The sequence below is a fragment of the Chiloscyllium punctatum genome, chromosome 11, assembly GCF_047496795.1.
Source record: "Chiloscyllium punctatum isolate Juve2018m chromosome 11, sChiPun1.3, whole genome shotgun sequence".
In the NCBI taxonomy this organism is placed as follows: domain Eukaryota; kingdom Metazoa; phylum Chordata; class Chondrichthyes; order Orectolobiformes; family Hemiscylliidae; genus Chiloscyllium; species Chiloscyllium punctatum.
Window position 1 is genome coordinate 91,988,243 of NC_092749.1, and position 13,729 is coordinate 92,001,971.

The window sequence follows — 13,729 nt, forward strand, 5'->3', positions numbered from 1 at the left end:
GCACCCGGAGGAAACCCATACAGACACGGGGAGAATGTGCAAACTCCACACAGTCGCCTGAGCCGGGAATTGAACCCGGGTCTCTGGCGCTGTGAGGCAGCAGTGCTAACCACTGTGCCGCCATGTTATGCCTTTTAGTTTTTCAATGAGAAAAGTCAATGCATCCAACAATTTCTAGAGAGAACTACATATGTTGATCCAAAAAGTATTTAGTTAAATATTTATGCTCCATGAAGTCAAAAGTGAGACTCAAATTAAAAAGCTGCCATTTTTAACATCAAACAACTGAGAGAAAACAAAACCTCTTAGTTCCTTTTAAATTGTCAGATTCATATTATTGGAGGAGCTGCAGATAGTGAGGAGGACTGTCAGAGGGTACAGCAGGATTATAAATGAGTTGGAGGCATGCACAGAAAAATGTCAGATGGTGTTTAATCCAGACAAACGTGAGGTGATGCATTTTGAAAGGTCACATACTGGTGGAAAGTTCCACTGAATGACAGAACCCTTAGGAGTATTGATATGCAGAGAAATCTGGCTGTGCAGGTCCACAGATCACTGAAGGTGGCAACTCGGGTCGATAAGGTAGTAAAAAAGGCCTCTGGCATATGCTTGCCTTCATTGGAAGGGGTACTGAATATAAGGATAGACAAGTTACGTTGCAGCTTTATAGAACTTTAGTTGGGCCACACTTGGAATATTGCGCACAGTTCTGGTCACCATACTAACAAAGATGTGGATGCTTTGGAGAGGGTACAGAACAGGTTTACCAGGATGTTGCCTGGTATAGGGGATTTTAGCTATGAAGAAAGGTCAGATAGGCTGGGTTTGATTTCACTGGAACACAGGAGGTTGATAAGATTGCAAATGGTGTAGATAGAGTGGAAAGTATGATGCTTTCTCCCCCAGGGTGGAAGGGTCAAGTACTTGGGGATACACATTCAAGGTGTATGTGCGTGGGGGGGGGGGGGGGGGGGGGTTAAAAGAGCTGTGCAAGGCACATTTTTCACACAAAGGATGGTGAGTGCCTGGAATGTGCTGCCAGAGGTGGTGGTGGAAGTAGACACAATTGCAACATTCAAGAAGCACCCAGATGAATGATTGAATAGGAAGGGAATAGACAGATAAGGATCCTGTAAGTGAAGTCAGTTTTAATATGGAAGGGCAAAACTTGTCAACACAGGCTTAAAAGGCTGAAGGGCCTGTTCCTGTGCTGTATTGTTCTTTGTTTTATTAATACAAAGGACATTTTTAGGCTATATATTTGCCTTAAATGCAACATATGTTTGCACATATTTCTGCATTTTTTTCATGGTCTGTATGTGAAAAGGGATATCACTTTTAAAAAGGGGAGCACATACAAGGAGTTGTTGGCAACTTGGATAAACAAGTTGGCTGGGACAGTGGGCTCAGCATTGAGAGGCCTCTGATTACAAATCTGCAGTTTGCAAGATTTGCAAGGAACAGAAAAGCAAGGAACGCTTCTGAAGTTGACTGCATCAATATCTCACTCTGTACTTTTCTGTGAAAAGATGCTCTCTTCAATTCGGTGCAGGAAATTTACGTCCGCAGACACAGAGAAATAATTCTAAAATCTAAAGGGAATAAAAGATCCCAGGTCCAACAAGTCAACCAGTTAACTAAAGACTCATCATTATTATGCAGGCAACATGGCAACAAAGAACTGAAAAGATTGCAAAAATAACCCGTCTAGTTTTTTTTCCCAAAAGATTTAAGATTTAATACAGAGACATGTCTAGCAATGAGTTTTTCTTCAAATATAGCCTTGCCTTTTTCTTTCGCGTGATCATGTGGGATTTTAAAAGAGGTAAAGTTTAATTTTTCCAGTCATTAATTAGTTAATTGGTTAGGAATACAGGTAGTTATCCTATAACACTACGCATTCCTGTGTGACGCCGTATTATAGAAAATCATGCAGTAGAAATAATGAGACCCTTGGGAAAAACAGGGGCGATCCACCTAACTTCCCAGTAAAAATTGCAACAAAAATACCTGCCTTGATAGATCAAGGGATAAATCTTAGCTTCTTTCGTTAAGTGTCAGTTTTTGGAGCATTTCACATCGTGATGCTTGTGGACATCTATCACTTTATTTTACAAAACTCGCCTGATTTACTACCCAGCCCATCCTTTGGTGCCCCTCTCACACATCTAGCACCATCATACCATATGCCATTTCCAAAACAACTCACCACTTCCTGGATATCCCAGAATTGACCAACATCCGTGGTGCAGCACAATCTTTAAAAAGATATTGTGTACCCAGACAAGAGCTGCCCTGCATGGTTCCTGACATTGCCTGCCACGTTCATGGCCAATGAAGAAATTAGGCCTCTCTGTGAGCAGGTACATGGAGATGCTGCTGATGGGAATGGGGTGATCAAAACATAAGAAATAGGAGCAGGAGTAGGCCATCTGACCCTTTGAGCCTGCTCCACCATTCAATAAAATCATGGCTGATCTTTTTATGGCCTCAGCTCCACTATTCCGCCCTCTCACCATAACCCTTAATTCCTTTATTGTTCAAAACATTATCCATCTTAGCTTTAAAAAAATTCAACAGGAAAACTTCAACTACTTCACTGGGCAAGCAATTCCACAGACTCAACCCTCTGAGAGAAGAAGTTCCTTCTCAATTCAGTCCTAAATCTGCTCCCCCTAATTGTGAGGCTATGCCCTCTTGTCCTAGTTTCCCCCACCAGCAGAAACATCCTCTCTACTTCTATCTTATCCATTCCCTTCATAATTTTATGTTTCTAAAAGATGCCTCCTTATTTTTCTAAATTCCGATGAATATAATCCCACTCTACTCAGTCTCTCTTGATAAGCCAATGCCCTTAACTCCAGAATCAACCAAGTGAATCTCCTCTGCACCTGTTCTAGTGCCAGTATATCCTTTCTCAAGTAAGGAGTCCAAAACCGCATACAGTACTCAAGGTGTGCCCTCACCAGCACCCAACAACGTAACCTCCCTGCGTTTAACCTCAATCCCTTCAGCAATGGGAGACAAAATTCCATTTGCTTCGTAATTGCCTGTTGCACCTGCAGACTAATCTTCTGTGATTCATGCACAAGGACACCCCAGGTCCCTCTGCACAGCATCACGCTGCAATTTTTTACTTTTTAAATAATAGACCTTTTTACTGTTACTCCTACTAAAATGGATGACTTCATATTTATTAACATTGCACTCTATCTGCCAGACCTTTGCCCATGCACTCAAACTACGTCCCCCTGCAAAGTCCTCTGCACACTTTGCTCTACCAATCAGCTTAGTATCATCTGCAAACATTGACACACTATACATGGTTCCTAACTTTAAATCATCTATGCAAAGTGTAAATAATTGCAGTCCCAAAACTGATCCCTGAAGCACACTACTAGTCAATGATCACCAAAGCACTCATTTATCCCCATGTTTGGCTTCCTGTTAGTTAACCAATCCTCTATCCATGCTGATACATTACCCATAACATTATGCATCCTTATCTTAGGCAACAGCCTTTTTTTGGGGCACTTTCACGAATGCCTTTTGAAAATCTAAGTACGCACCTACTGGGTCCCCATTGTCCACTGTATTCATGATGTCTTCATAGGATTCCAGTAGATTAGTTAAGAATGATCTGCCTTTCATGAATCCATGCTGCGTCTGCCCAATGGGACAATTTCTTTCTATCTAGATAACTTGTTATTTCTTCCTTGATAACAAATTCAAACATTTTCCCCACTACTATTTTTAAATAGTGGCGTCATATTTGCTGTTTTCCAATCTGCTGGAACTGCCCCAGAATCCAGCAAATTTTAGAAAACTCCCAGAGGCAGAATGTCCTTTTCTCCCAGGCCAACAGAAGATACCATTGTGCGGGAACCACACCAATCTGGACCAGGGTTATCATCCAGGCCAGTACAGTCTCAACCATCTGAAGGATTGCACAGAACGTAGGAAGATCAATGATCTTCTCCATCATGCCAGTGAAAGTGCCACCATCTTCTCGTTGATACCTCACACTATCTCTGTTACTGTACTCTCATTTCCTGCAACAACTTCCCCACTCACACTCATCCTTGCTAATATCTGACCCTGACTAACCTTGAATCTCTTCTACACAACCTACTCACCCCTCAGGAAATGTCCACACATGCACCAAAAGTAACAGTCTGCCACCCATCTTTCTCTCCCTAACCCACTATGTGCAAGGTTTCCTGATTCTGACCACCCTAAGCAGCTGACTGATGTCACAACACGGCAGTGAACCCTTTGTTAATTAAACCAAAAACCCAGAAAAGCTCACCTCACCTTGTAACCTGTTAAAATATGGGTGACAGAGAACTCCCAAATTCCACTATTTAAAGAAAATAGTATCGATTTATTTTTTAACTCAAAGTCAACATTAAACAACTACTTACAACTCAAAACCTCCTTTTCTCTTGACTGCTTATTACCTGCCTCCAACTTTATAACAATATGTAATTCCAATAAGACACTTATTAAAATTATATCAACTTAATTTAAAAACCACACAGCCTACTGTCATCTTCAGTGTCTTTCTTCTTCCAGCTGATGATCTCCCTGGTCACCATCATTTTTTAAACTGTGAATATGTTTCATTTGAAAAGGTACCTTTGATAGAGAGTATTTTCTAATTTCTTGGGTCTCTCTCGATGGCAATTGTTCTCTCTTCAATTCTTAAAATGCCTGCATTTTTATATCCCTAACATTGGATTGTCTCATTGGTTCAATATTGCCAAAACAATAAATTCAAATGTGATTGGGTTTTAGTATCCTGGGGTATAATTTAATTTGAATTTCACCAATCAGTTTATTGTCAAAACAACCACCAAATCTCAGGTACCCATTTCACAGCCAAATGTTACATATTTTCAATTTTCCAGTGCACTATGGGACTGCCATCGAGTCAACTACACAGGTGCTTGTAATCTCTTCGTTCAGAACAGCATTCACTCTCTTAAAGGTACAGTACACGCCTTCAAAGTCATAACACTGACCATGTCCAAGCCCTGGTACTTTTTTTTGCAGTTGATTACCAAAGTGATTACTGTATATACTCGAGTTACAGTCAAATGTTTTGACTACTTTAAAGGTTAAATTTATGGGGGTTACCTATTACATACGACTTTAGAAGGGCTGAAATTCATGCCCGTCAAAATTCATAGCATATCATTAGCAGAAGCCCAATTGATCTCGAAACGGATGAAGAAAAAAAACAATCAATTACAGTAATTCTCAAAACCTGCAGCACAACAGCCAGCAGACTGGAAGACCAGAAGCAGAGCGAAACAATCAGCAGACTAGAAAGCTGAAGCAGGATGTGACAGCTGGCACACTGACTCATAAACGCTGATCTGTTATCTGTGAAGAACTAGGGTCAACTTTTTCACGAATTATATGGAAAATTCCAGGTTATATTTCCTAAAATAGGGGGTCTACTCGTACATGAGATCGACTATTACTCAAGTATACACGGTAGTCACTGGAACAGATTCACATAAACCTGCAGATATTCTTTAATATCTAAACATATTTTAAAGAGAGAAAAAAGCTCTTAAACAACAAAACCAAGTTTCAAACTGGTCCTCAACACTGTCCTTTTACTGTTAGTCAATTCCAGTGAAATTTGACTCTCATCTCCACTCTAAATTTTAAAATTAACAGATTGCTCCTAACTTTTTGTCCTCAGGCTGGAGAGATATTTCACAATGCTTTTTCCAAGTCTACTCGCACAAACATTTCACAATACCTTTCACAATGCTCTTTACAAGAAAGTGCATAAGCATACTGATCATGTGATGCCAACACAGAATCCAGTCCTTCAACACACCGCGACACCTAGTGCCGGGGATGAGAATCGCATAAAAGCGAACGGGAGTTCACTTCATTGAATAAAACGGTCAGCAATTCACAAAACATGTTACAGACAAATTGAATTTAATAAACGCTCGTTATCGAAGAACTGCCTGTATCAGTTTTGTTAAAATAAGATTTTTTTTTGTTAATGCAGTTTTATCACCAAAAAGCTAAGGTTGACTTTTACATAAAATGTATGAAAAGTTAAATTTCAGGCCAAAAGACATGGGATCAACTTTTATACAACATTGACTCTATACACATATATATGTACATATATTTGTTGATATTTCAGTTCCCCAGATCAATAACTTCAACAATACCACTACTGATACACTACTTGTAGTGTAATTAGATTTCTAAAAAATTGAGGCTTGCAAGCATTGGCAGTCATGCAGTGCCATCATGGATAGCAAATCTAGAGTCAGGCATAGCTACCCTCTTTACCCTGTCCTATTGAAATCTTAAGCCGATTCCATCAGAAAGGTGCTGGCATAAGAGGGGTGACAAGGACCAAATAGTGGAGTCATTCAGTCAAATGCCTCCCTACACATGGGCAATGTCACCACCTTCTGCTTGGATCCATTATGCATTGACTGAGTAGCACCAGTTCAATCTGACCTGTCAAAACACATCGAAGCAAGAGCCAGACAACCTGAAGGTGCTGGCAATAAAGGTGAGCAGTGCGCATAAAAAATAACTGGAAGGAGCAAGTACCCATGGTCAAACAAAAACCAAGCATGTCAAAGCAACACTCCTTCTCCACTACGTGTGTGAGGAAGACCATCAGGTGTAAGGCACTCAGTGTTGCTGTACCTGGAAGTCAAACTGGACCATGTTCACAAGGACATGATGCATTAACCTCTCGATAAAGGGGTACATGTGGTCAGAATGAGGAAGTTTTGTTAAGTTTATAGCTATGCATAGAAACTCCTTATATAAGTGTGTAGAAGGAGAACAGGGAAAAGACCATTATCCACACCCAAGTGGGCATGCTGAGGTCTTACCTGTTACCCAATGTTGCAAAGAATTTGTCTTGCCATGTTGACACAGAACCCTTCAAGTGTTTGAGTCATATTGCATCACTTGCCTTTTGTGGAGGAGATTCTATAGAAAAACACTTTTGACCACAAATCCGTCAGGCAGTGGTCAGCATATAGCATACAAGATCTTATAGGAAAAATAAATGGCTCCCCATGCAGACTATTAGTCACCTGGTAGAATGCCTCACTGCCAGAACTTATAACCAAGCACCAAGACACAGTGGTAAAAAAGGCCCTCAGATCATTCCTCTGTGACTGGAGCCTAGCCCTTTTTGCACATTACTCTTGAGGTGGCTGGGATGGGGAAGAGACAATCATCTACATCCATGTGGACAAAAAATCTGAAAGAAAATCTAGAAGGAGATACAATAGTGTTTGTTCAGCTTTATCCTAAGCAGCTCCATGACACAGGGTTCTATGCTCTATGGGTTCACATTGTGATAAACATCTTTTTTTATTTCAAAAAATGTACTTTATTCATAAACTATTCTGATGATCTGTACAATTGGTCACGCCATACATACGTAAACATTCCATTTCTTTGCATACAGAGATAGAGTAATCATTCGTATATACAGGTCTGTACATTTACCATATATCCATATGTTTAGCTGAGGCGTCAGCGGAGCCCACTTACTGCGTGGGTCCCCTGTTCTTTGGCAGGCAGATGTTACACGGTGGTCTTGCCCCACCGCACCTTGGCGGCAGCTGCCCCAAGCTTCAGCACGTCCCTCAACTCATAGTCCTGGTTCTTGGAATGTGCCAGTCTGCAACACTCAGTCAGGGTCAGCTCCTTCATCTGGAAGATCAACAGGTTTCAGACAGACCAAAGAGCGTCTTTCACCAAGTTGATGATCCTCCAGGCACATTTGATGTTCGTCTCCGCGTGCGTCCTGGAGAACAGACAGTGAGTCCCGCTTCACGGAGCTGCTTGGGACGAACCTCGACAAACACTCATCGCCAGACTTCCTTTGCATAGGCACATTCCAGAAGGAGATGTGTGACAGTCTCGTCCCCTCCACAACCACTTCGAGGGCAGAGTGTGGTGTGGCAGAGAGTCCGGGCATGCGTAAAGGATCTCACAGGCAGAGCCCTTCTCACCACCAGCCAAGCCATGTCTTGGTGCTTGTTGGAAAGTTCTGGTGATGAGGCATTCTGCCAAATGACTTTGACAGTCTACTCAGGGAACCGCTCGACAGGATCTGCTCTTTCCTTTTCCCGAAGGGTCTCAAGGACACTACGTGCTGACGACTTCCTGATGGACTTGTGGTCAAAGGTGTTTTTCTTCATAAATTTCTCTATGAAGGGCAGGTGATACAGAACGGTCCAACTACTTGGAGCGTTCAGCGGCAGCGAGGCCAGGCCCATCCTTCGCAACACCGGGGACAGGTAAAACCTCAGTATGTAGAGACATTGTGTGTTTGCGTACCGGGGATCCAGCACAGCTCGCTGCAGCCACAAACAAAGGTAGCTATCAGGGTGAGGGAGGCATTTGGCGTGTTTTTCCCCCCCCGTTGCCCAGAGCTTTGTACATCGAGTCCCTTCGGACCCTGGCCATCTTTCATCTCTATACAAAATGGAAGATGGCCCAGGTGACTGCAACGGCACAGGCTCTGCGAATAGGTCAGACCTGTGCCACATATAACAACACTGACAGTGCCTCACACCTGATGACCAGGTTTTTACCCGCGATGGAGAGCAACCATAGCTTCCATCTGCCCAGTTTCTGCCTCACTTTCTTAATACACTCCCCCCAAGACATGGCGCATGCCCCAGCCCCTCCGAACCAAATACCCAGCACCTTCAGGTGGTCAGCCCTGACGGTGAAGGGGATAGAGGATTGGTCGGCCCAGTTCCCGAAGAGCATGGCCTCGCTCTTGCCTCGGTTTACATTGGCCCCCGAGGCCCGTTCGAACTGGTTACATATGCACACGAGTCTGTGCACGGACAGCGGATCCGAGCAGAAAACAGCGACGTCATCCATGTACAGGGAGGCCTTAACCTGCAGGACCCCGCTGCCAGGAATAGTCACCCCTCTCAGGCTCGCACCCTTCCTGATGGACTCGGCAAATGGCTCTATGCAGCACACAAACAAGACAGGAGACAGAGGGCAACCCTAACTGACTCCAGATCTGACTGGGAAGCTATCTGATTCCCACCCATTGATTGAGACTGCACTGACAATGTCTGATCCAATTACAGATTCCCTCCCCAAAGCCCATTTTGGAGATATCTCTCATATACATGTGTGATATCTTCTCAAAGGCTTTCTCCTGGTCCAGGCTGATGAGGCAGGTGTCCAACCCCCTGTCCTGCACATAGGCGATTGTATCCCTGAGGAGTGAGAGACTCTCAGCGATCTTCCTGCCCAGTACAGCACAGGTTTGGTCAGGGTGGATCACTAATCCCAGAGCAGACCTGACCCGGTTGGCGATGACCTTTGCACCGGAAGGGCCATTAACTCTGGTGCAAGTTGTTCTTTGGTCTGCCCAAAATTTGCTGGTCTTAAAATAATAACTCTTGAGTCAGTGTTGCAGATTGGCACATCCCATGGTCCAGGATTACGTGCTGAGGGATGTACTAAAGTTCCAAGCAAATGCCCAAGTGGTGAAGTGTCACTGACTAAGATCTTTCAGCCATAATACACTGAGCAGCTGTAAGTTATAGAACACCAGCCCCCATTGTATTAAGCAAAATATTTCTTTTATTTTAACACATGTTAAGCATATTTTTAGAAAATAATAGCAAAATTTAAAAAACTTCTGGTTCATGATACTCCAAGCTTTAATACATTTCACTCAAAATTGGAATTTATTCAAATATCAACAACTTGGTCAATAGTTCATTGATTAACATTGACATAATCAGTAGCACATACACTGCTTTATTTACCATGATAAATATTCTGGAAAAAAAACTCCATCTTTAAATGTATTAAACTACATATACTGTAGGCATCAACACTGAGCCCCACACAGCCGTTACCCCCGTAAGGAACAGTGCAGCTCAGTCACAGGGTAATGTAACATAATCTAGTATATACTAACATATAAACAAATCAAATTAACTCAGCTGTTTTGACATCACCAAAATCCAACGTTCCTAGTCACGTCATATAAATGACAAGTGCTCATAGAATTTTATCACCTATGAACACAAATATTGCAGTTTAACGAGCATTAAATAGTTACTGCTAAAATTGGGCTCCTGTATTTGTTCTTTCAAGGGATGGCATCTGTCGCCCACCTCTAATTCCAGTTGAATTGATTGGCTTGATCCATCATTTCAGATAACAGTTGAAGGTCAACTACTTTGTTATGAATCTGGAGTGAACATAGGATGACATATTTGTTCCCTGCAGGACATCATTTTGCAACAATGATAACTTTAAGATCACTATTACCTGTGGTTTTGATTCCATTTTTTAAAAAACATTGAATTTAAATTCCATCAGCTGCTATGGTGAAATCTGAAACCATGTTGTACCCATATCCCGACAGCGCCAGCCTAGGCCAGTGGATTACCAAAATCAGTGACATCTCCATGACTTCACAATCATTGTTAAAAAAGGGTTAAATAACAATGTGCTAATCATATTATTGGAAAACCACAAAACAAAGTCTGCACTGCTGCAAGTTATATCTTTATTTCAGTAATACCTTTAAATTTTACAATCAGGGTGCTCACCAACTTTATTTCCCAACTAATATCATTTCCAGATGTCTTGCAAAACCAATACTTAAGTTATAAAAAATATTCCGTCAGTGCAAATGGGGACCAGTCTTTAAGTGGTAAAACAGCAACAAGGACTTGACTTGGCTCTTACCTCATTGGATGCAAGTCGAACATTGGAGGCTGAAGTTCAGCTAGCTCAATACCAGTTATGCCAACTGCCCAGATGTCACATAATTGGTTATAACCCCCTTTCCTCTCCACAGCTGCAACCTCTGGGGCCATCCTAGGGAACAAAGTTCATAATTTACACAGACCTGTTGCTTTTAAATTTTCATGTAAGATGAATAAAAGCAAAATATTTTCATGATTATTTCTAATCTCCCATTTCATTAAATATTTGCAAATGCCTCAAACTTTCCTTCCATTATAAACTCTATAGTGATGTACTGTAATTTTGTTAACAATTAAGTAGTTCACAACAAAAAACATCTCCATTAGGATTGGTTAATGAGGTGACAGTATTTGCAATGAAACGTGTCACTCATTCAGTAAGCGCTGATGGAGTAGTCAACGAATCACCACCTTAGAGACCACATGGTTTTGCACAGCCATGCCAAGTCTTCTAATGCACACAGACTCCAAAATAGAAATCAAATGATCATGGCTTTGCTAGCTATGTGACAGGAAGACATAGTACAAATCAAGGTGAAACGCAGCAGTGGCAATAACTGCCGTATTTCTTGATAAACATCATAAAGTGCATTTCGATACTAAGTGTCTTCAAGAGTATTTTCCAACAGGAAAAATAAATCAGTAGAATATGAGAAAGTTATATACATAGCATCTAAAAAAAACCTTAAAAGAATTATTTCTTCGAAGGACATTGTAATGAAACTGAAAGTTAACACGTGCATGTATTTTGGTGTAATTTGCTGAGAGTTGAAGTTGACAACTAATAGAAGGGAAAAGCTACAATATAAACAATTCTACGCAAACTGGTGTTACTCAAAGTTCCTGGGAAATTACCCATTGGATTTAGGATGAGAATATTCCAGATTGATTCAATTAGTGCTGACAAATCATTTGAGAGAGAAGCGTGTATCAAGCTCCAAACTGCTGAGAAGCCTTTTGATCCGTAACATTTAAGGTTCCTGTTGGGAATCTGACTTGCCCATTCTAATACTAATAGGGCATTTCCCCTATAACAATTGGAGCCACAAATCATAACGGCATCCATACTGGACATATTCCTGACATAAGGAACTCAGAAAATATTAAATAACAAGTACCTGCTACGCAGAGAATTCAGCAATCCTTGAATGATAACATTCTTCAAAAACATAGCAACTTGTTTACTGCTTTGGAACAATGAAATCTTTTTGCCTCACATGACCTCATACTCCAACAAAGGACCAGGAGCTGAAGAGATCTTCTGTCGTTGATCAATATAAACTGGCTCCTACCCATAAAATAAATTAACTCACAATACCTCAGCACTTAGCAAAGTATGTTTGATACTATCATGTAATGAATAATGAAGATCTTACAAGGTAGGTAGTTTTTCTTTGTTGTTCAATTATCTTGCTAACATTGCAGAAACTATATGACTTTCAAAAGGATCCAGTACCAGCTGCATCTCTGCACGTAACACAATGTGCCAAAAATACTTACCAATATTGGCCAACTGTAAATAGTAGTGAGAGGGTTATTACATGTTTGATACTTAACTAAGCAACTAATGACTCCACTAATTCCACTACCAACCTAGCTATGTCACAAAATCATTCAATATAATTGTTTTATGACAAACTAAACACAAGACAAGTTCCAAGTATCGTAAACAAAAAAAATCAAAATTAGCGCATGCCTCAATCGTGCAGAAAGAATAAGGAACAAAAATTGGTTCAATTTTAAAATGCATTCACTATTATAAAAATATATACGCAGACTTCAAATTACACTGGAAAATATATTGAAGTCTATGCATTGTTTCAGTGTTCATTGTTGTGTACTTTAATAATACCAAGTTCATCTTATTAGCTACAGTATCAAATAACTTTATCTTCATGAATAAAGATACAAAGAGTATTATGGAAGAAAAGAACAAATCTTACCAATATGGAGTGCCAATAAATGACTTCCTTTTTGCGATAGTTGCAGTAATCTGTGCAGATACTCCAAAATCGGCTGAAATGTGAATAATAGGCTAGTAGTGATATTAACGAAATGTAACAATTTTATGAAAAGCAAATGATCTCTAAAGTATTTTTAGATTATAGATCCTTCAGTCTTCCCTTCTGAGTGATACTTTGGAGCTGTACCTCTAGCATAATGCTAAACTCATTACAGCAACCAACGTGATTTCAGATTATGGTCTGCTGTGCGTGATAAGTCACTTGGGGTCTAGTTGTTAGTATTCTTGCCACAAGTCAATGCATATTCCTGCATTCCACTTCAGGCTTTATGCATAAAGATCAAGGTCGGTAGTCCAGGGCATTACTGAAGGAATGCTACACTGTTGATAGAGCTATATTTTGAATAAACTGTTAAGCTAAGGCCCTGCCTGCTCTCTCTGGTAGTTGTGAAAAATCCAACAGCACTATTCCAAAGAAAAGCAGGGAAGTAATCCCCAGTGTCCTGGCCAATATTTATTTATCTCTCAATCAAATCTCAAAAATAGATCTCATTATTAACTCACTGTTTTTGGTATCTTCCCATACACCAATTTATTCCCATATTTCTTATATTTCAAGTGACCTCACCAAACAAAATTCATTGGCCATAAGCATTTTGAGATAGTCAGTGAGTGATAAAAGGTGCCACATAAATGTATATCTTTTTAGTACGCCAACTATTGTGGATTGGCAATAGTTTAAAACTATACAAGACAAGCAATGCAGTTTAACGCTTAACTACGTTCTGAAATAGCCAAACAAATCATCCCACCCAGTAGCAATTAGGGACGAACAAAAAATGTTGGCGTAGCTCATGCCATCACATCCCACTAAAATATTTTTTTTTAATTGTTATGTGATCCCCACATCGATGACTGAGAAGTTTTGGGTCACTAAGAACTATTCATTGAAATTATGATTGATGACTGTCAGAATAATCCTTGAACCTAA

At 40.7% G+C, this 13,729-nt stretch overlaps 1 protein-coding gene across 7 annotated transcripts in view; it reads right to left on the bottom strand.

Moving 5' to 3' along the window:
* Positions 1 to 13,729, bottom strand: part of LOC140483193 (mitogen-activated protein kinase kinase kinase kinase 3) — a 308,564-nt gene that overhangs the window by 168,019 nt on the left and 126,816 nt on the right. For all 7 annotated transcript variants that reach the window (XM_072581251.1, XM_072581249.1, XM_072581248.1 and 4 more), the window contains 2 exons: positions 12,719 to 12,791; positions 10,756 to 10,887 (listed from right to left, as the gene is read on the bottom strand). In XM_072581251.1, the coding sequence (XP_072437352.1) occupies positions 10,756 to 10,887; positions 12,719 to 12,791 (205 nt within the window). The remainder of the gene's footprint in view (positions 1 to 10,755; positions 10,888 to 12,718; positions 12,792 to 13,729) is intronic.